This window comes from Amia ocellicauda, chromosome 8, assembly GCF_036373705.1.
Source record: "Amia ocellicauda isolate fAmiCal2 chromosome 8, fAmiCal2.hap1, whole genome shotgun sequence".
NCBI lineage: Eukaryota > Metazoa > Chordata > Actinopteri > Amiiformes > Amiidae > Amia > Amia ocellicauda.
The window spans coordinates 14,970,575-14,990,819 of NC_089857.1; the positions used below are offsets into that span (position 1 = coordinate 14,970,575).

At 37.4% G+C, this 20,245-nt stretch overlaps 1 protein-coding gene across 1 annotated transcript in view; it reads right to left on the bottom strand.

Annotated features, from left to right (window-relative positions):
- adamts12 (ADAM metallopeptidase with thrombospondin type 1 motif, 12) overlaps nucleotides 1-20,245 on the bottom strand; it is a 124,966-nt gene that overhangs the window by 51,395 nt on the left and 53,326 nt on the right. Inside the window, exons 4-11 of the mRNA XM_066712130.1 lie at nucleotides 15,192-15,394; nucleotides 14,672-14,755; nucleotides 14,395-14,519; nucleotides 13,329-13,478; nucleotides 9,177-9,320; nucleotides 5,554-5,698; nucleotides 3,588-3,680; nucleotides 298-443 (exon numbers count right to left, since the gene is read on the bottom strand). Of these exons, the coding sequence (XP_066568227.1) occupies nucleotides 298-443; nucleotides 3,588-3,680; nucleotides 5,554-5,698; nucleotides 9,177-9,320; nucleotides 13,329-13,478; nucleotides 14,395-14,519; nucleotides 14,672-14,755; nucleotides 15,192-15,394 (1,090 nt within the window). The remainder of the gene's footprint in view (nucleotides 1-297; nucleotides 444-3,587; nucleotides 3,681-5,553; nucleotides 5,699-9,176; nucleotides 9,321-13,328; nucleotides 13,479-14,394; nucleotides 14,520-14,671; nucleotides 14,756-15,191; nucleotides 15,395-20,245) is intronic.

Consider the following 20,245-nt stretch of genomic DNA (forward strand, 5'->3'; position numbering starts at 1 on the left):
CACAGTTTCAAAAACTTTTATTTTTGGTCTGAAAACCTCAACTAGCCTCTGAATACTGGAATCTTATTGGCAGAAATGCAACACTTTTTTAAACATAAATTGGGAGCCCTCCCAAAACATCCCTCTAACCCTCTAAATTACACATTTTTTTGGGGGGTCAAGACATTGTAAAATGAAATACAGAATCATTCTCCGACTAAGACTAGTAGCATTCAGGATACAGACACAAATGATGTTGCTCATTGAGGTTTGTCAACTCTGGGTCCTATCTGAACTGGAGGGTTGATGAAATCTCACTTTGGGTTGTTGCATTCCCTCTCTGCAGACTGAACTCCAGCCCCACATGTCCTAGTGCAGTGAGACCAGGGACTCCACATTCCCCATCCGCCTTTCACCGTTTCTGGGAGCTTCCCCACAATTACGCACTCCCCAGAAATGCACCACTGTGGGAAGAGAAAAAACAAAAGATACGCCAAAATGAAATGACCAAGAATGCCATAGTATGCGGTAATCTTCAGTCATGATGAAAATAACCAATCAAAACCATGGATACTCAAATGCAGCACAGCTTTCAAAAACACTTTCTATTGGTTATGTGGGTTTAGTATAACACGTGTTTATTGGTTTATGAGCCCCGTGTTTCTCAGTGGGTGTGTGTTTGTTTCACCATGGCGCAGGGCCGCTGCATAAGAATCACTGTGGAGTCTGAAGCTTCTAGCGAAAACTAAAGCACCATAATTATGTTAAAAAATAATCTAAATAAATATAATAACGACTTTAAAACCAAATAAATAAACATTTATTTATTGTCTTAAGTCTGATGAAGGATTTGATGGTAATTTGAAAAAAACAAATTGCCAATAGTTTGAGAAAATATATCAGTGGAATATGTACCGATACAGATATTTATGTAAAAGGCCAATATCGGCCGATAATATCGGTGCTCCGATATATCTGTTGGGCCCTAGTCACTAACTCACTGTGTGTTACCCAGAGCATGTTCAAGTGTTTTGTCAGTCCGTTGAGTAATTCTGTATTGCTGACAGTTGCTTGGTTGCTTTGGATTAAACAGGGTTTCAACACTAAAACCATGACTAAACCTACTGCTAGGTACAAATCATACAAGTCCGTGTCCAAATGTCGTCTTGTGTGTTTTCTGTGATAGCTACATTGCGGTTGTGTATGTAGAAAATGCATTAAATAACACATTAAATAACTTCTCATGTGAAAGATGCCTAAACTAAAACAGGTTGCTCTCTGTTATACATTTGAGAAAGCCTAGTATCCCAATTTAACAAAATGCATTATTTGCTCGTATTGAGCTAGGGTGTCACTCTGGATTCACTTTGATGCTTTACATGAATTCATTTTCCTTATTTGTTTCTGCTTAATAGTTTTTGGTTGCACTACTTTGCTTCATCTTATATGGAAAATAACCTCTCATTAAAGCCTAGTAGCTGATGTGAAACTGAAAAACCTCTTCTTTGAAAGATCAGTTGGGAAATTTCCCCGTCTCTGGACAAAAACTTTATTCTGTCAAGAAGACCAAATGGCAGAAATATCTTTGTCTGGAGAATGGGCACACTGAGTGATGGCTCTGATTTTGGCAACAGACCTATGAATCACACCTGTATCACGGTTTTATTGATCCGTTAAACCAAAACCAGCTGAGAATGACATGAAATAAAATGTGGAAAAAAACTGTTTAAAACTGTGACACAGAGCTTAAGCGAGAGAAGAAACGGCAAATAAACAACTGAAAAATTCGGTGAAATAGAGCGCTGTACAGTATAGCGTAGCGAGAGAGACTGAGAGATTGATGGCTTAATTATTTGTTGTCATGTTTCAGCGAGGCAAGGATTTTTGTAGTTGAAACTTTCGCCAACAACATGCTTTGCTTTTCATTCTCTCCACTCTACTGATTCTCCTTTCACTGAAATCCCTTTGTATTCGCCAACAGTGATGTTTATTTTATGCTGCCTACAATAAACAAAAGATCAAGAAAAATATCAAATGAGAAAAATGAATAAAAAAACAACTATATCTTATGCTTCATCTTATTAAAAAGGAAATAATCCCTCATTAGAAAAACAAACTGTGTAACAGGATAATAAAAAGACATTCCACCTCTTGTTTCTTGATTTATGAACTCCTCCAGTGAGCTTTTGTAGCTCGTAGGAGGAACCGGTGGAAGCAAACACAACTTAATTCTTCACTCATCTCAAAATAATTACTGATGAGGAATTATTTAAAATATTTACAAAACCAAAAGATCTGTACAAAATCTAATATGAAAAATAGTATCATTTCAAGCCAGATATGGAGTTTAGAGTCTGGTCTGCTTTTCCTCTACTGAGACCATCAGGATTCAACATTTATATGTTCAGATAAAAAGTGAGTCGGAACATTTAATCAATCTTTAATATACCTCGCTTTAGTAGAGGACAGGGCAGTTCATGGTGTAACTCTTTTAATTAGAAAGTCTACCTTAAATAACTAAAACTTAAAAACTTCCCACATATTTTATATTAAGCTAATACATTTATTAAAAACAAATACAAGTTAAATATATATATCAAAAGGGGTTCTTCTACTGTATATGTGCTAGTTTCAGTGAAAATTAAATGTTTACTTTTTGTTTAGGCCTCCACAAGAAGAAATTTAAATGCATCACAGAGTATAAAGTAGTACATGCACTGCAGCAAATTGGCACAGTTCTGCATAATCAAATACAAGATCTATTCCTATCTGAAGTAAGGTGGGACACATTGTGGGTTATCAATATATCAAATCTCCTTTCCAAACAGTAGCCTGTAATGCAGAGCTAGTAAGATAAACCTTTTTTTGCTAATTAAGAAATAGGAGAAAAGGATAAGGATAATACAAATATGAATAGGTTAATCTTCTTTTCTTTGCCGGGTTCAGTGGCAGCATTTGTATTAAGTTTTCATAGAAAGATAAGCCAAAGCCTGTGACAGATTCACTCCAACCCTCTGCATAAATACCACAGGTACAATTGTGAAAAGCTTACAGCGTGATTCCTTGGTGGCAAACACAAAGTCTTTCTACATTTCACAGTCTTGGAGGGAGCATAAAAAAAGATTTGTTCCAGGTAAAGAACAGCTCTCAGCTCTCAAGGCTTTATAGCAGTTGTATAACCTGGCTTTGCCGCCGGCTCGCAGGGGCTTTGGTGGGGGGGAGAACAAAGCTACAGAGGTAGAGGTAGACTGGGGCAGAATCAGATTTATTTTTTGTTTGTAACTCTTCTGTTTCTAAAGACACTTAAAATACAAAATATGCCACTAGGCTTGAGTTCATCCGATTGCACAGCGTTTCAAATTCCGTGCCTGAAGATTAAAGCTTAATTTGTTGTTTGCTATAATAAAAAAAAAAAGCCAATCGGTGCCACACAGCACACAAGCCAGGGGAAACATGCCGGTTTAAACACAGTTCTGCGATTCAGGTTAGTGATAAAACATTTTTATCCAACATTCATTCAGTTCAACTAGTCAGAAGCTTTGAAATAATACAATAATAATACAGCTTTGACTAACATCGACAGCATACACAAATAACAATCCAAATACCTTGTCCTCACCACATCGGGTTCCATCTGCTGGCGAATCCAGCTTGGAGCGGCACGAACCATTCACCGAACACCAAAGAGTCTGGCAGACATTCTGTAATTACACACAAAAAATGCAATATACATAACTGGTACAAGCTTCACACAGACCTGTTTTTGAAAAGTCCAGGAACTGAGTGGGTTATCTTAACAAAACCTAAAAAAAAAGACCCTCATTCACCCTCATTGTCTCAAACTACTGCTTTGCAATTCTAGTCACATAGCATTTGCCTTCAGATTTTAACTAGGCTCTACACTCCTAGGACTTGAGTGTTCAAAAAAAGTGTTCAAAGAGAAACGCAGAAATGATTTTCAGTACGCCCTTAATAGCAGCATCATTAGGACCGCATATTCAGCAGGAATTACAGCAGCAACTTAAAACAAAATGTGAATGAGCAATGGGATATAAAGACTAATATATGTTTTTTCCTTTTTCAGAATTTCTTAGTTTTGTTCTAACAAAATAATGTTCTTTAAGGAAAACCAAAATGAAAGGCTTTCAGAGAGAAGAGATTGGAACTACAAATGTATAATTTCTCTTTATCTTTTTCTATCCCCTGATTTGAGCACATGCTGGCAATAATAATGAAGAGCACTGAAATGCGACAAACTGCAAGTTTTTAATGATGTCCACTGGGGGTCTGAAAGTGTGAAAGTTTTAGAAAACTGTAAAGAAGGGCTTAGAGCCCTAATGGTGGAATAATTTTGTATTGGAACACATTTATTCTTAATACAAAGATGGTACAGATTGACTGACGTATCTGGGTGCTGTAAGTCATCCTTTTATAATACCTCTTGAAGTGTGAGCCTTGTGGTAAAATACAAGCCAATCTTCAGTTCAATTTGATATTTTCTTTACTGGAGCTCTTATTAAGAGGACAAGCACTTAAAGTAAAAAATAGCTCAAGAACTTGCCCTTTCATACATTTTTGAACACAAGAAAGGTTCCAGAATACAGTCTTTGATGGAAAGGGCTAAGAAGCAATTCAAACGAACCTGAGGAATTAATCGTAAGAAGCATTAATTTCAAAAGATGAATGACAAATCCTGCCCTGCTGCATCTGGGAGTTTCAGTAAGTTAACCTACATTTCATTTATTTTAGTTCATTAAGCCAAAAAAAAAAAACTTTATGACTATTTCAGTGTGTGTCCAAAGAAACATGGACATAACCAACTGAAACAACAGATCAGATTTTGATTAACTGTCCGTAGTACAAATCCAACTGTATGTTTTCCATGAAAGCCCTTTGACAAATGCATGATTTAGATTAATGAATGAATAGATGAAGACCAAAGGCGTACGACACGCCCCCGCAGCCCCCGCGGTGCTGGGTGTAGAATAGTGCTCCGATCTTGCGGGGGGGCCACCATACCCGTACGCCACTGATGAAGACTGTATATATACATATATATATATATATATATATATGTAATAACACCCTTAAACAAGTTTTAAAATCCCAGATGTCACTTAAAATGTAAAGGAACCTGGTAAAAATGCCTTGCCTTGCCAGCCTTCCCCTGCATTTTCGACTTATTTTCAAACAATGGCAAACAATTGGATAATGACATCTTCTTACTTTAGGCTAATATGGATCAATTTGCTAATATTTATTTATATAATTTTCTTATTATGGTGTAATTACATGTGTTTTCCTTCTATGATCTTTGGCAGTTACACTGCATATAACACTCATAAATGTAACAGCGCTTAAATAATAAATTATTAAGCATTCTCTCTCATATATATGTACACACATACATACACACGCGTGCACACACACACCTACACATGTTATATATCTCAATCAGCAAAGAATGTATCTCTTTTTACAAGATAGCTGAAATTTCCTATTTTTATCACAGATTGATAATGAAAAAGTTTTGCAGTCAGCTTATGAAAATAAAAATAAAATAAAAAAATGTACCTCAACTTCCTCACAGAAGGTGGCGTTGGGCCCGTACTGGAGTTGGCACTGGTGATGAATGGTGTACAGGACCCCAGGGGCAGCGACTGCGGCTGTCAGATCTTTCTTAGAAGGGCGATCATCCAAACACGAGCCCCATCCGCGGCTTTAAGACAGAAATCAATAAAAACTAGAGAATTTGGCCACAGGGAAATACACGGTTTCCCCTAGAATCATGTCGGGAGCAACGTGTTCATGACAACGCGTTTCACTGAAGTGCACAGCAGGACTGCAAATGTGGTTAACGAACAGTGTTCGATAGGAGCTGCTTTTTTGTTAACTGCACCTGCATGGGACTGGAAAGCATTAATTAAAAAAGGATATCACAAAGCAAAATATAGTTTAATGATCTGTCTGTAACTAACTTAGTTCATACAGTCATGACAATCTTTGAAAAAATGTATCTTATTCAACCAATATGCAAAAGCATGTCCTGGTTAAGCGATTCAAGGTGACACATTTATTAATAGCTTATTTCCCCCATATGTTTGAAGTGTTTTTTTTTTAAAGGAATGCTAAAGTAAAATTAAAAAGACAAGAAAGCATCATATGTAAGGACTTAAGAGTCATGCATTTATAGAATGTAATATGTAATGTAAATTAAGTGTGTGTGACTAAATATAGTAAATGAATGGTGTCAGCTCCTAACGATTATGAATGCACAATGTAATCATCTGGCTTTTACTTCTCTAGATACTGTTAATGCAGGAAGTCTTCTGTAAATGATGGTTAGTAGTGTGTGAGTTCAAAAGGGGCCTGTTTAATTCCACAACGTGACGAAAGGATCGACAATCACAACACTGTAAAAGAGCAAAGAATCTTTCATCAGAAAAGCAACGAACAAGGTTTTGTGTTTTATTAATTTGATATAATATTCATAATTCCTGTGCTAATTATAAGCATTATCATTGTAATTGTAGGTATTTGGTTTATTAGATGTGGTTGTGACTACAGGAAAGACATTATTACATTAAAACTGTTTTAAGCAATGAGAAAATCAAGGCTAATAATCACGGCTAGAGAATCATCCCCTCTGTATTAAGAAAGAGCTGCCAAGAAGGCAATCATGGTGTGAAGCTGAGGTACAAATTGGAGTTTGGAATAATGGGATAATTTCCCACACACGTACAAAATAATGCTAAATGAGATTATGACTGGGTGAACCACATTTTGCTTGTAATATCCCTTATGTTAACGTCCAATTTCTAAAGCACCAAGGGTTGTAATTTGTAGGCATTATGCCCCTGAAATGCTCATATTGAAACTCATCTTTTTGAACTAGCACTCAACTTTGAAATGAATACAAAAATGTATTACTAAATAGTAATACAAAAACTGTTTGATTATGATTTTTTAACTTATTATTTTTAAGGTTACTGAAAACAATAACCAACTACCATTTGTTTTTTATTCCCCTCCATTTCCTTCTTAGCTACTTACTTTCTTATATTTATTAATGGAATTGAATCAAACAATCTTTCATCAGAAAAGCAACAAGCAATGCTTTGTGTATCATTCAGTTTATATGATATCTGTAATGCCTGTGTAAATTATAAGCATTATATTTGATAGCCACAATTGTAATTGTAGGTATTTGGTTTATTAGATGTGGTTGTGACTACAGGAAAGACATTATTACATTTAAACAGTTTTAAGCAATGAGAAAATCAAGGCAAATAATCACGGCTAGAGAATCATCCCCTCCATATTAAGAAAGAGCTGCCAAGAAGGCAATCATGGTGTGAAGCTGAGGTACAAATTGGAGTTTGGAATAATGGGATAATTTCCCACACACGTACAAAATAATGCTAAATGAGATTATGACTGGGTGAACCACATTTTGCTTGTAATATCCCTTATGTTAACGTCCAATTTCTAAAGCACCAAGGGTTGTAATTTGTAGGCATTATGTCCCTGAAATGCGTGGAAAGCGTCAGTGCGTGACGCAACTCAAGCCACGCCCCCAGAGACTCACGTGTCTGAGTCAAAGAGACGCCGCTTCTCGTCAATGCAGAATAAACACAGGCACCCAAACAGCTCACACGACTGCACAAGACAAACAGTATTGTCTCTATATTGTTTGAATGTCATATCGATCTATAGCCTTAAATGTACAGATACACTTCGCTAGCTCATGTCTTTATATACATTAAAAAAGTATAAGTAATGAGTTATAATGGGCAGCAGTGTGGGGTAGTGGTTAGGGCTCTGGACCCTGGAGTGGAGGGCTGTGGGTTCAGTCCACAGGTGGAGGCACTGTTGTTGTACCCTTGAGCAAGGTACCTTACTTAGATTGCTCCAGTAAATGCCCAGCTGTATAAATGGGTAAGAAATAATGTGATATATTGTAACAATTACAAAAGTCACCCTGGATAAGGGTGTCTGCTAAGAAATTGAGTAATAATAATGATGTAAACAGTTCAAACTACTCAGTCAGTTAAAATAAAAGTGTGTAGCTGGTAAACTTGCTATTGTTTTGAAATTTAAGTCTGAAGTCTGAAATTTAACAGTACGCATTTTACAGATGAAAATTGCATTGTGAAATTGTGAACGGGACAATATGCCGGCGTTGGAGGTAACAACTGGGACGATGCAGAAATGAAAGCGCTGTTTACAATGTGGAAAATAAAGTTAAAAAAGAAAACAAAGGAAGTGTATGAGCGCTGCTGTCTGAGGATATCACTATAGAAGCATCACAGAAGGCTTCTTTCAATGGCTATCAATCACTTTTATATTGGAAAGGACCAATTTACAGTACCTTATTTCTAATTTATTTAATGCTGACTTTTACATGTTATATTCCCAAAGTCACAATTAAACAGGAATAAGGAGAACTTCTATTCAATTTGTTCACTTCGTGGAGCAAAGGGATATTTGAAAAAAATCAAGCAATTCCACCTCAGGCAGTTCAGTATGGATTACGGCTGAATTTATATCAGCTTTTGAATGTCAGGGACAGTCGCATACAGTTGCCCATTTAAATGGCCTACTGTGGTGTTGGGACTTATTTTTAATTAAGTAGGCTTTATTGAGTCACATTCGCAAGTTAATGCTACACATGAATATTTTAGCGTAGAGTAGTGAATCAAATCTCACATTTTAGAAAAGATATTGAGCATTGAAATGTTCATTGATGAGGGGGATTAAATTAATCTATTTTATAACCTTTATAACACAATCCCTATATAGCATAAAATATATTGAAGGTAATTATTAAAGCAAAGAGAAAAAAATGGCAGCATTCTTGGGTAATGATATTTTACAGACGAAATGCACTTAAGCTGTGAAAGCCAGTTTTAATTTCCTTAACATGGTAAATGGAAGTGAGAATCATTAATAGCAGGTATCACATGTACAATCAGGTAATTCTGCCATACATTTGCCAGAGTAAAACACGCAGTCAAATGCAAGGGAATTAAGACATGCAGTAAGCACGAGCGTCAAAGGTGCTAAACACTGGACTGTGTGGAATAAATCAATCTGTTGGAAGTGCGGTGTCCCATGCTTAAACCATGAAATAAAACAGTAGCCTTCAAGAGCAGCACAATAATGTTCAACACAGAAAGCGGGAACTCTGTACTCACTCCAGGAAACGTGTGATGTACTCTTTGCTGCAGTGTGACCAGGTCAGGGGCGAGGTGTCATACTGTAGCTGCCGGGACATTATAAAAGGGTGTCTTCCACCTGGTTCACAGTCATTGCCTTGTCCGTCGTGGTGAATACCAAAACTGAAACACAAGGTCATAGACGTTTACTTATTTATGAACACTGTATTTTTGTATGTAGTTCACCACAGTAATACACTTAAGACAGAACTCCATTACATTGTAGGAGCACACTTTTGTCCGGGAGATGTTGTCCAAACATTGAAATGTTATGTTCTGCATATCAATACAGCTACATCCACAAATAAGTCAATACGGAGAATGAGAAGTTTATTTAAATGAACTGCAAAAGAAACTAACAAAATATAGCGTATACATATGCATGCAAAATAATGGAGTTGCCCTAGATATGCATTAATGGATCTATGAAATATGCAGATAGCATTTGTGTGCAAAAATCTGAGAATATTACTGCGCTTGTGAGGTTAGGGTAATAAGTTTCTACAACATTCTTCTCACGGTACATTTATCAAGACCAAAAAACAGCCAGATTACCACCTCAGACAATGATGACAGAACTGAATGTTTTCACTAGGTATATGGATTTCTGGATTATGTGCATAAATAAGCATCTTTATTGCAGGATGCTAAAGCACTCACCCCACACCTCATCATATTAAAAAGAGACTATTTTACAGGTGGCAAATTACAAACCTGTATAAAACAAATGGTAGTAGATAGTTTAAGACCCTACTTGCTCCAGCAAGATAAACCGTATGTGGGTGTGTCCTGGTAATGCATGTATATGTTTAGATCAGACATGTCAAACGTGTAGCCCATGACCAGATTTTCTGTGGCCCCTGAGAAGCTTTCCTCAAGAATGAGAATATGATTTTAAGAGAATATGTTTTTCTAAATCCGTAATTTTCACTGATTCTGTGGTCAGTGCGCTTCATATGTGCTTCAACAACATGATATACAGTAATATTAAGTCACATGGATTTCTATTGGTTAGTGTGTGGCTTTAGTAAAATGCATGTTCATTGGTTATCGCTTCCTATGCCATGGATAGAGCTTTTTCACGAAACGATTTTGAGTTGTTGCCGTGCATAACGGCAGTTTTGCTCATTTGTAATTTTGAGTCATCGCTTTAATTAGTATTTTTTGCACAGCCGCTACTACTAGCTAGTTGGCCACACACTTTACAACCCTTGCAGGATGCCACCCAAAAGAAAAGCATGGACAAAAAAACGATGGACAGATGAATATTTTTTTGCTGAGTTTGATGGCAAAGCCAAACGTCTTATTTGTAATGCTTCTGTGGCCGCTATGAAAGAGTTTAATGTTCGTCGTCATTATCATATAACACACAGAGCTACGTACTCCAAATTAACAGGCAGGACGCGCACAGAACAAATTGAGAAAATGACGGAGGCAATTCAGTCACAACGAAGCATTTTGCACAACATGAGAAAAAAGAGCGATAGTGCTGTGATCGCGTGTTCTGCAAGGCCATTCTCAGAAGGTGATTTTATTAAGAAATGCATGGTAAAAGCAGCCAAGAAGGAGAGTTTTGCAAACATAAGTTTGTGAAGAAATATGGTTGTGGAACGAATAACCAACATGGCAAAAGACAAAATCACAACTTCATGAGAAAGCAGGTGAGTTCCGTGCCTTCTCAGTTGCTCTGGAGAGAGCACTGATGTAGTCGACACAGCCCAGCTTGCTATTTTGTCAGAGGGGTTATGCAGAATTTTTTCGTTTTTGAGGAACTTTTATCTTTAGCAAGCATGGATAACAACCACTGGAAACGACATTTTCCAAAAAAATGACATGACGATGACATACAGTACTTCTCACAAGTACGTTGATTGAGTCGTGGCAGTTCTTTAATTTGCTTCATGTAATTCAGAATTTCATGAGTGAGAAAGGCAAAGCACTTAAAGAGCTTGAAGATCCTCATTGGCTGATGGACCTTGCTTTAATTGTCGATCTTACTGAGCAAATTAACATTTTAAATAGGAAACTTCAAGGACCCAAACAGGTTGTCAGAAGAATGCAAGAGGAAATAAGTGCTTTTAAAGCAAAGTTGAATTTGTGGGAGAGGCAAACCGTTGGAGGAAATTTCGCTCACTTTCCCTATTGCCGAGAGGTTCTTGAAATGCACGAAGATGCATTTCAGAAAGTAAGCTGCATGTGTTAGTGCAAAACTGTCAGACTTGTTAAAAGAATTTAGTCGCTTTAGACTTCCCGTCACACCGGGAGATATTTCAGTTATTTGCTAATCCATTGAGTGCAGATATCACGACAGTCTTGGATGATCTTCAGATGGAGATTATTGATTTGCAGAGCAAGGAGAATCTCAGGGATAAGTACTCTGCAATACCACTGTAGGACTTTTACCAAAACATCCCAACAAACGACTTCCCAAAGCTAAGCTAAGCTTTTTTGCCAAAATTCGGCGTCTCTTTGGAAGCACTTACGTTTGCAAACAGCTCTTTTCCACAACGAACATGAACAAATTGAAACACAGGTCAAGGTCCACAGATGATCATCTGTCTGCAATACTGCATGTTGCCACTGCTCTGGACATCTCACCTGATATCCCAAAACTAGCAAGGGGGAAGAGCTGCAAGGTGTCAGGACAGAAGTTTTGAAAGGTAAAATCTATTTATATCTTAGACTAACTATGTGTGGAAAAAAAGACTTAATTAAGAGGTGTTATACTACCTAATTATTAGTTATTTTAAGATTATATAACAGTATGCAATTATACACACAATACAGTTGTTCTTGTTTTCTTCCTTTTATCATTAGATGGCCCTCGACACTAAGGTGCTGTCAGAAATGGTCACCAAGGCTAAATCACTTTGACACTCCTGGTTTAGATGATGAAAGACCAATTTAAATGATTAAAATGATCAAAACGAGAGTGCTGCTGGGTCTGAGAGATAGATACCATAATCCGACTGGAAATGTATAAAAATATTTCATCTTTGTGGATGGAGTACTCCACAGAGCATGAATAATACCCAGGAGCAAATATAGTGTATTGTTCTTTATTACTTCTATAGTTAATCCCTTTCTTTACAAATTGCACAGCGTTGGCCTTCATCTTAGAACTAACAAGACAAACCTCTTGCCTTTTTCAAAGCGTAATGCCTTTCGAATCTTACAGTAAACACACAAAAATCATTTTAAAGCATACAGCAATGTGTTTAAAAACACCGCACTTGCACCACTGAATTATAATGAACCCATCCAACTTAACGCACATCAAAGCCCTTTTTATTCATTATGAACTCCAATCACTTGCTAACCAATTACAAAATGTAATGAGTTAAAAATATATTTTTTTTAAATGTAAGTCACCATTAAAATATTAATATAAATATTAAATAAAGTAAATATTAAAGTCAGTCAACTTAACAACTATATTTAAGATGGAAGTGCTGGAATAATATCTTCAGTGACCCAATTATTTAAAGCACCTGTACCTTTAAATTCAACAGGTGAATTAAGTTCAGGCTTGTTACCTCAGTGCTGCTGGCTATTCAGGCTATTCACAGGCTATTGGTTGTAGTGCTGCCCTGTGCAGTGACCCCTGGTGCTTATACCCCCTCCTAATCATGAAATAGTCAGTGCACATTGTAAACATGATGTACTGTTGTAATAGCTGTTATCAAAATGTTACAGAAATATCCACTGGAGAAAACTGACAAGGTAAAATCAATTGCCTATGGCAGTATGACAGGAACTACGCAGACCAATGTAATGAGAAAAAAAATAGTAATCATTGAAAATTGACATTAAAAAAAAGACCAATTCATGTCTATAGATACATCAGTGTCAAAACAAAAGGTTGTCACTGAACTCCAGGAAAAAAACAAAACACTTTATTAATTTGCAATGGAAAGTAAATATAAGTGTAAGATTATCTATACAATATGAGTAAAATATTTGCTTTTTTGGTGGCATTCATCATACACTTTCTCTATCCAAAAAGTTTTAGAGCCCCCACAAAAATCCCCTACTGAGAAGTAACATCAATCTTACATGTTACAAAATGATTTATTTTTTGCTTGTGACAACACCATGTTATTCTCCTGAAAGAGAGACACCTGATGTTACCTGTGACCCAGTTCATGTGCCACTGTAAATGCCACGGGGAGCCCCGAGTCCTCATTGATGTTACAGCTCCGCAGTGGCTGGCACATCCCCGACAGATGGGACAGTCCCAGCGTCTCACAGGGCTTATTCATTCCAGCACATATATCCTTCCTAAAACAAATCAGACACAGAAGAAATGCAAACTAGCTTTTGAGTGTGGGGAAGGTTTATGTGTCAAACCACCTAAACGTCAAAACAAGCTCTTATCAGGAATAGAGTTTCAACACACTGCCACGGTTATTTTGGACTAGCGTTTCAGATATGTGAACATGAAAGTGTGAATGTGAAAGTGAATGCCACATGAAGCATATCCAATTACCACACCGCACAAATGTATATTCACAAGTCAAGGTTTCACACACGAAATAGCAGCTTTTTATGTGTGGGTGATCAGCACTACAGGCAATAACAAGATGCTACTATTGCATAAGTGGACACTTATTGTGGCAAATTAATATCGCAGGAAAAATAACATCTAACAATTACAGAGAAAACAATAAATAGAAACAATAAATGTCTACAAGGTAAGATCTAAATAGCTGGGAAATGTAGAACTACTCTAAAAGACTAATCACACCTCTTGAGTTTTTTTGTGAGCAACACACTGCAGTATTATTTCAGAATAATGGTGACAGTTTAAGTCTCATGTGCAGTTTACAGGGTGTGATTTTAAACAAGTCACTTTCCCTGTTTTCAATCTCTCTCCAATGACAACTCTGAAAATGGTATTATTCTGACATATTATTACATGTTCTGATTGCAATTATTTTTCTTAAGATTGGTCAGCCTTTGTGGCTACCAGCAAAAGCACCAGATGGCAATAAATGAAATGCAACAGACATAGGATTTAATAATAACAAAATTAAGCCAATTTATGGAAGACCTTAGATTAAATTATGAAATACTTTTTGACCATCTTAACGAAGCATATCGGGTTCACCATGTCATAGCTGTATAGGGTGACCAAAATACCACTGTGTGGCTCCCTGGACAAGGGTTGGCCACCACTATGGTGGTCTTCACTTGCCTGGTAATGAGAACAGCAACGTCATGGTGCGCTGGATGATTGTCACTCTGAGGGTTGACGTTCTTCTGCCACGTACAGAAACTGGACAAGGTGTTGTCAGCATTGTGAACGATCTTCAACCCTTTCTGTAAAAAGGCGATACACAATCCAGTTGAATTCACTGAGGACAGATACAAAAAAAAAAAAGACAAGGGGAGAAACGAAAAAAAAACAGAGGGAGATAAGTAAAAGCCATCTGATTTGTGGACTCAATGGCATATGAGAAATGTCACTGTACCTCATCTTCCTGCAGTAGAATAAGACGCACCATCACAATGTGAACAGCGTTACCAATGCTGGCATCATGAAATATCCCAGCAACCTGTGTAAATGTCAAAGGAGACACAGGATTTGACGACACTAGTGTAAATGCAGCTGCCAATGTTAACAAAATTAAAAGCATTCATAGTTTTGAAGCTGCAGACCAGTTGCTTTATGATTAAAGCCTGTCAGTTTGAGTTCAGCAAATTGCTATAGTGATTATCCCCAATTGCCAACAATCCCATGCTTCACAAAAAGAAGAAAGGCTTGACAGTGGTGGGCAATGAATTCTTAGAGCAGAGGCTGTGTTTTCTATGACTCACTACTGAAGCTGTTTACCTTCAGTGAATGTCAGACAAAGCTTATTTAATCAAGGCTTCCAGTGCTTGCATAATTGCTAAATATGGCCAATAGTTCTGGGAATTTGCATAAAACAAGTATTGTATGGTAGCTGTGAAAGCCTTTTTCTGCATTTCTCTAACTGAGGATGTCCTCACCATATTCATGATTGTGAAGATGTAGGACTCCACATTGCCACCGCCATGATATGCAATCATCTTCGGGTCGGCCACCACCAAGGTCTCCACCCATCGCTCCTTGCTGACAGAGCGCTGTGAAATCCGTCTTTGTTGCCGTCCCCGAAATCTCCTCTCCCAGTTTTCTCTTCGCTTTTCAATTCTCAGAGACTCAGTCGAGGAATCTGAGAAAGCAACAGAAAATATCCTTGGAGTATTATTCACTTATTTACATAGACAACGTTTCCAGGTCTGTAAAATGGGGAGAGAGACATGGGTAAATATGGACTGGACAACTGCAGATTTGGGAATCCCATTCTTGCTAATACCAGGTAGCTTGAACATATGTTTTAAATCAATGCATACCCTACACTAAGATAGAAATGCCTTCATTCATTCATTTACTTATTGTCAAAGGGCCTTCAAAGTTTGTAATAATATATAGAATAGACCAGAACTATGCTTGAGGCTTGGAATCCAATTCAAGTTCCTTTACTTTACAACAGAGGGAAAACATGGCACTATATAAGATCCCTGCTACCGCTACTTACTGCTTAGAGGTATTATTTCCACATTGACAAGTCATTTAAATAAAATTACTACTGTATCCCATAAATTCTGAAGATTTAAGATTCTTTGTTGTTGCAGACTTTTTCACATTCCAAAAACAACCTCAGTTTTGGATGATTTACAAATCTGATTAAATCTGTGAAATGAATTCACTGCTTAGAGTCAGCATGGACCCATTGTATCGGAATGCAGCAAGTAATTTTGCAATTTATCTTGCATTCCAAACCATCTGTGAGGAATCTGATGTGATTCCAAAGGGACTAATTAGACAGAGGACACTTCAAGTTCAGCTCACTGAAGTCGGCAAGGCTGCCAAAAGGCTGCATTGACAACACTGCTTTCTTTTATGTGGAGCTCAGATTTATATGTTAAGAGATATGGATTACATTTACAGGCAACATCTGGCATTCCTTATACTGTACATGTAGAAAGCCCACATGAGATTTTTCCTCTGCTAGAAAGAAGAAAATGGATCCTCTGCTACAATACAGGTTTGCCGATCATGAGTAAGGTCACTACTGCATATTTGAGATTTGTGGATCGACAGTTTATAAATTGTAGGACTGCACAAGAAAGTACTATACAGTGGCAAGAAAAAGTATGTGAACCCTTTGGAATTACCTGGATTTCTGCATAAATTGGTCATAAAATGTGATCTGATCTTCATCTAAGTCACAACAATAGACAAACACAGTCTGCTTAAACTAATACCACACAAACAATTATATGTTTTCATGTTTTTATTGAACACACCATGTAAACATTCACAGTGCAGGGTGGAAAAAGTGTGTGATCCCTTGGATTTAATAACTGGTTGACCCTCCTTTGGCAGCAATAACCTCAACCAGATGTTTCCTGTAGTTGCAGATCAGACCTGCACAACGGTCAGGAGGAATTTTGGACCATTCCTCTTTACAAAACTGTTTCAATTCAGCAATATTCTTGGGATGTCTGGTGTGAATTGCTCTCTTGAGGTCATGCCACAACATCTCAATCGGGTTGAGGTCAGGACTCTGACTGAGCCACTCCAGAAGGTGTATTTTCTTCTGTTGAAGCCATTCTGTTGTTGATTTACTTCTGTGCATTGGGTCATTGTCCTGTTGCATCACCCATCTTCTGTTGAGCTTCAGTTGGCGGACAGATGGCCTTACATTGTCCTGCAACATTTCTTGATAAACTTGGGAATTCATTTTTCCGTCAATGATAGCAACCTGTCCAGGACCTGAGGCAGCAAAGCAGCCCCAAACCATGATGCCCCCTCCACCATACTTCACAGTTGGTATGAGGTTTTGATGATGGTGTGCTGTGCCTATTTTTCTCCACATATAGTGTTGTGTGTTCCTTTCAAACAACTCAACTTTGATTTAATCTGTCCACAGAATATTTTACCAGTAGTGCTGTTGAAAATCCAGGTGCTCTATTGCAAACTTCAGACGTGCAGCAATGTTTTTTTTGGACAGCAGTGGCTTCCTCCCTGGTGTCCTCCCATGAACTCCATTCTTGTTCAGTGTTTTATGTATCATAGACTCGTCAACAGAGATGTTGGCATGTTCCAGAGATTTCTGTAAGTCTTTAGCTGACACTCTAGGATTCTTCTTAACCTCATTGAGCATTCTGCGCTGTGCTCTTGCAGTCATCTTTGCAGAATGGCCACTCCTAGGGAGAGTAGCAACAGTGCTGAACTTTCTCCATTTATAGACAAACTGTCTTATGATGGACTAATGAACATCAAGGCTTTTAGAGATACTTTTCTAACCCTTTCCAGCTTTATGCAAGTCAACAACAAATCGGCACGGTTCACATCAGGCAATGTTTCTTGAGAATAGCAAACTCAAAATGTGTGGGTTTTTTTTATAGGGCAGGGTAGCTCTAACCAACACCTCCAATCTCATCTCATTGATTGGACTCCAGGTTAGTTGACTCCTGACTCCAATTAGCTTTTGGAGAAGTCACTGCACTGTGAATGTTTACACGGTGTGTTCAATAAAAACATGAAAACATATAATTGTTTGTGTGGTGTTAGTTTAAGCAGACTATGTTTGTCTATTGTTGTGACTTAGATGAAGATCAGATCACATTTTATGACCAATTTATGCAGAAATCCAGGTAATTCCAAAGGGTTCACATACTTTTTCTTGCCACTGTATATATATAATCTCCATAACAGGCAGATCAGTGCAACTCAGTGGAACTGTACCTGCAGTATAATACTTTGTAATGTTAGGAGAGAAAGCAACAAACCCACCTATTTGTTTTTGAGTTGCCCAGCTTCTAAAACCAGTCTGATAAAACACAGCAATGGCAGAACATGATGTCAATCCTTTACAAATATGTTAGGAAGCATGCAACTGTGACTGTGACAGATTTCCACAAAGAGTTCTAATAGAATGTTTTGTGCCTTTTTTCTCAAAAAAATGAACAGCTCTCATAGACTTTTAATTATGTTTCCCACATCTAATGAGCTGCCTTTAATATCATCCATTTAAGCATATATATTTTTCAATCCTCCCTTGATGCATTAATGAAAAGTAAATCGTAATTATACCTTACTTTGTCCTTGATGAGTTGTACTGACCTTAATTTTAAAGTTCACTTGTTATGTAAGTGTTCTGCTTCTGTAAAAAAATCTAATTACTTTTTTTTTTCTGTGTCACTTTAATAGCGGGATTTGTCAGTATAAGGGAGATCAATATCTCTGTACTTAAATATGATGGTAGTTGTATATGTGTCAGATGGGCAACCCAAGATGCTTTTGTTGGAAATTGTGTTTTCATGCTTACGTGTTTGTGTTCTGTTGTGCATTTTGTTTCGTAAATGTAACCTTGAGGACCCAGTGGGATCGGTTCCTGAACAACAGTGCTACCTGCAAGAACAGTTAGGCTTCCCAGAAAGGAGAAAGACTTTGGCCATTGTGACCTGCTTCCTTTATTCATATGAACGGATCTTGTTCCATATTTGCTTCATTCCGGTTTTTAAAGGTCTTTTCCACATGGTGCCAACACCCACTAACCTCTCCCTCTATAAGGCATTTCAACTCAGTAACTCAAAATACATCTGGCTGAGAATCAGACTCTGTTCCCTCCAGTTTTGCAGCAGACCATCTTCAACTGAAGCATAATTGAGCTGAACGCAGTGGTTTGGTTTGGGTTGGATAGGGAGAGGCAATTCCACAACCAGGATTAGAAGGTTACTGAGAGAATAACTTACTGTCTTTTAAAGGAAATTAAGATTCCTAGGTTTCCATTGAGAATTCTAAAATAGAGGTGTTCAAGTTAAATGGTCTATGAACAGCTTACTTAAAAAACATATGAAGTGTCCCTCAAGAGGTCTGACAACTACAACAACAAAAAAGTTGAATACGTCTTCCCCAGGGTATTTGCACAGCTCTCAGATTCATGCATGCCTTACAATGGTAGGTAGAACACTTCCAGGTACAACTTTTTACATGAGATAAGAGGCCAACATGCATTATTAAAGAGATAACAGATAACAAGCATTTTCACTCAGAGAAATTCAATGAACACAAACCTTTAGACCTAATGGGTCTCTTTCAGTTGCACTACTCAGAAATGTTTAAAGGAGATTCCAACCTCTTTGATATCTGATTTGTAATGGATGTGTTCAGCGTGAGAGTGAGGTCAACATGGAGCACCCGGAGAGTAACTGCCCTAAGCTTCAACGCATGTTCAATCTGGGCTGCTCCAACTTCATTGTTTATTTATTGACCTCAGCGCTGCCCCCAGAAAGATGCTCTTCTGATGGATTAAAGCAGAGAACAGACACCACTGTTGGCACAGGCTGGATCAAGGAAGATACTCGCTAAGAAGTAAATAAATAAAAAAACAAGCACAAAAACAAATAAATAAATAGAAATCTATGGACATTCTGGACCTTGTATTTCCAGCAGCAACGGGGGGAAAACCAAGAATAAATATGGCAGCCAAACCCATAACACAACAATAAGTTAGCATGGATCTGTTACATTAATAGATAAAGACAGAAAGAAAGAAATAAAGGTAGAAACAAACAAACATTCTACCCACTTAATAAAAGTTCTAGTGTTTTGGAAAGGACAACAATTTATTTCTCTGGCTTTAGCAATTTGTGTAGATGTAATTATTGGACATGTTGAGATGGTGATTCACTCATTTACACATACATAGTTACATACATACATACATACATAAAGCATAAAAGCTTGATCTAGGAAAATCTGGAACCTTCTTAACTTACTAAGAACCAGAGATGTACCAAAAAGCAGAAAACATACCTTATTCACAATATAATGCCTCTAACATAAATGTAGTTGACACCACAGAGATTTTGTGATGATGCCATCACATATATTTTTAATTCTCCACATGATTCAAACCGTTGTAAAGTGCTTTTCGAAATGCCCTTGATTCAAGTTTCAAGTTTACCCAAAACGAATTAAGCCTAACAGTAATACCTGACGTAGACAAAAA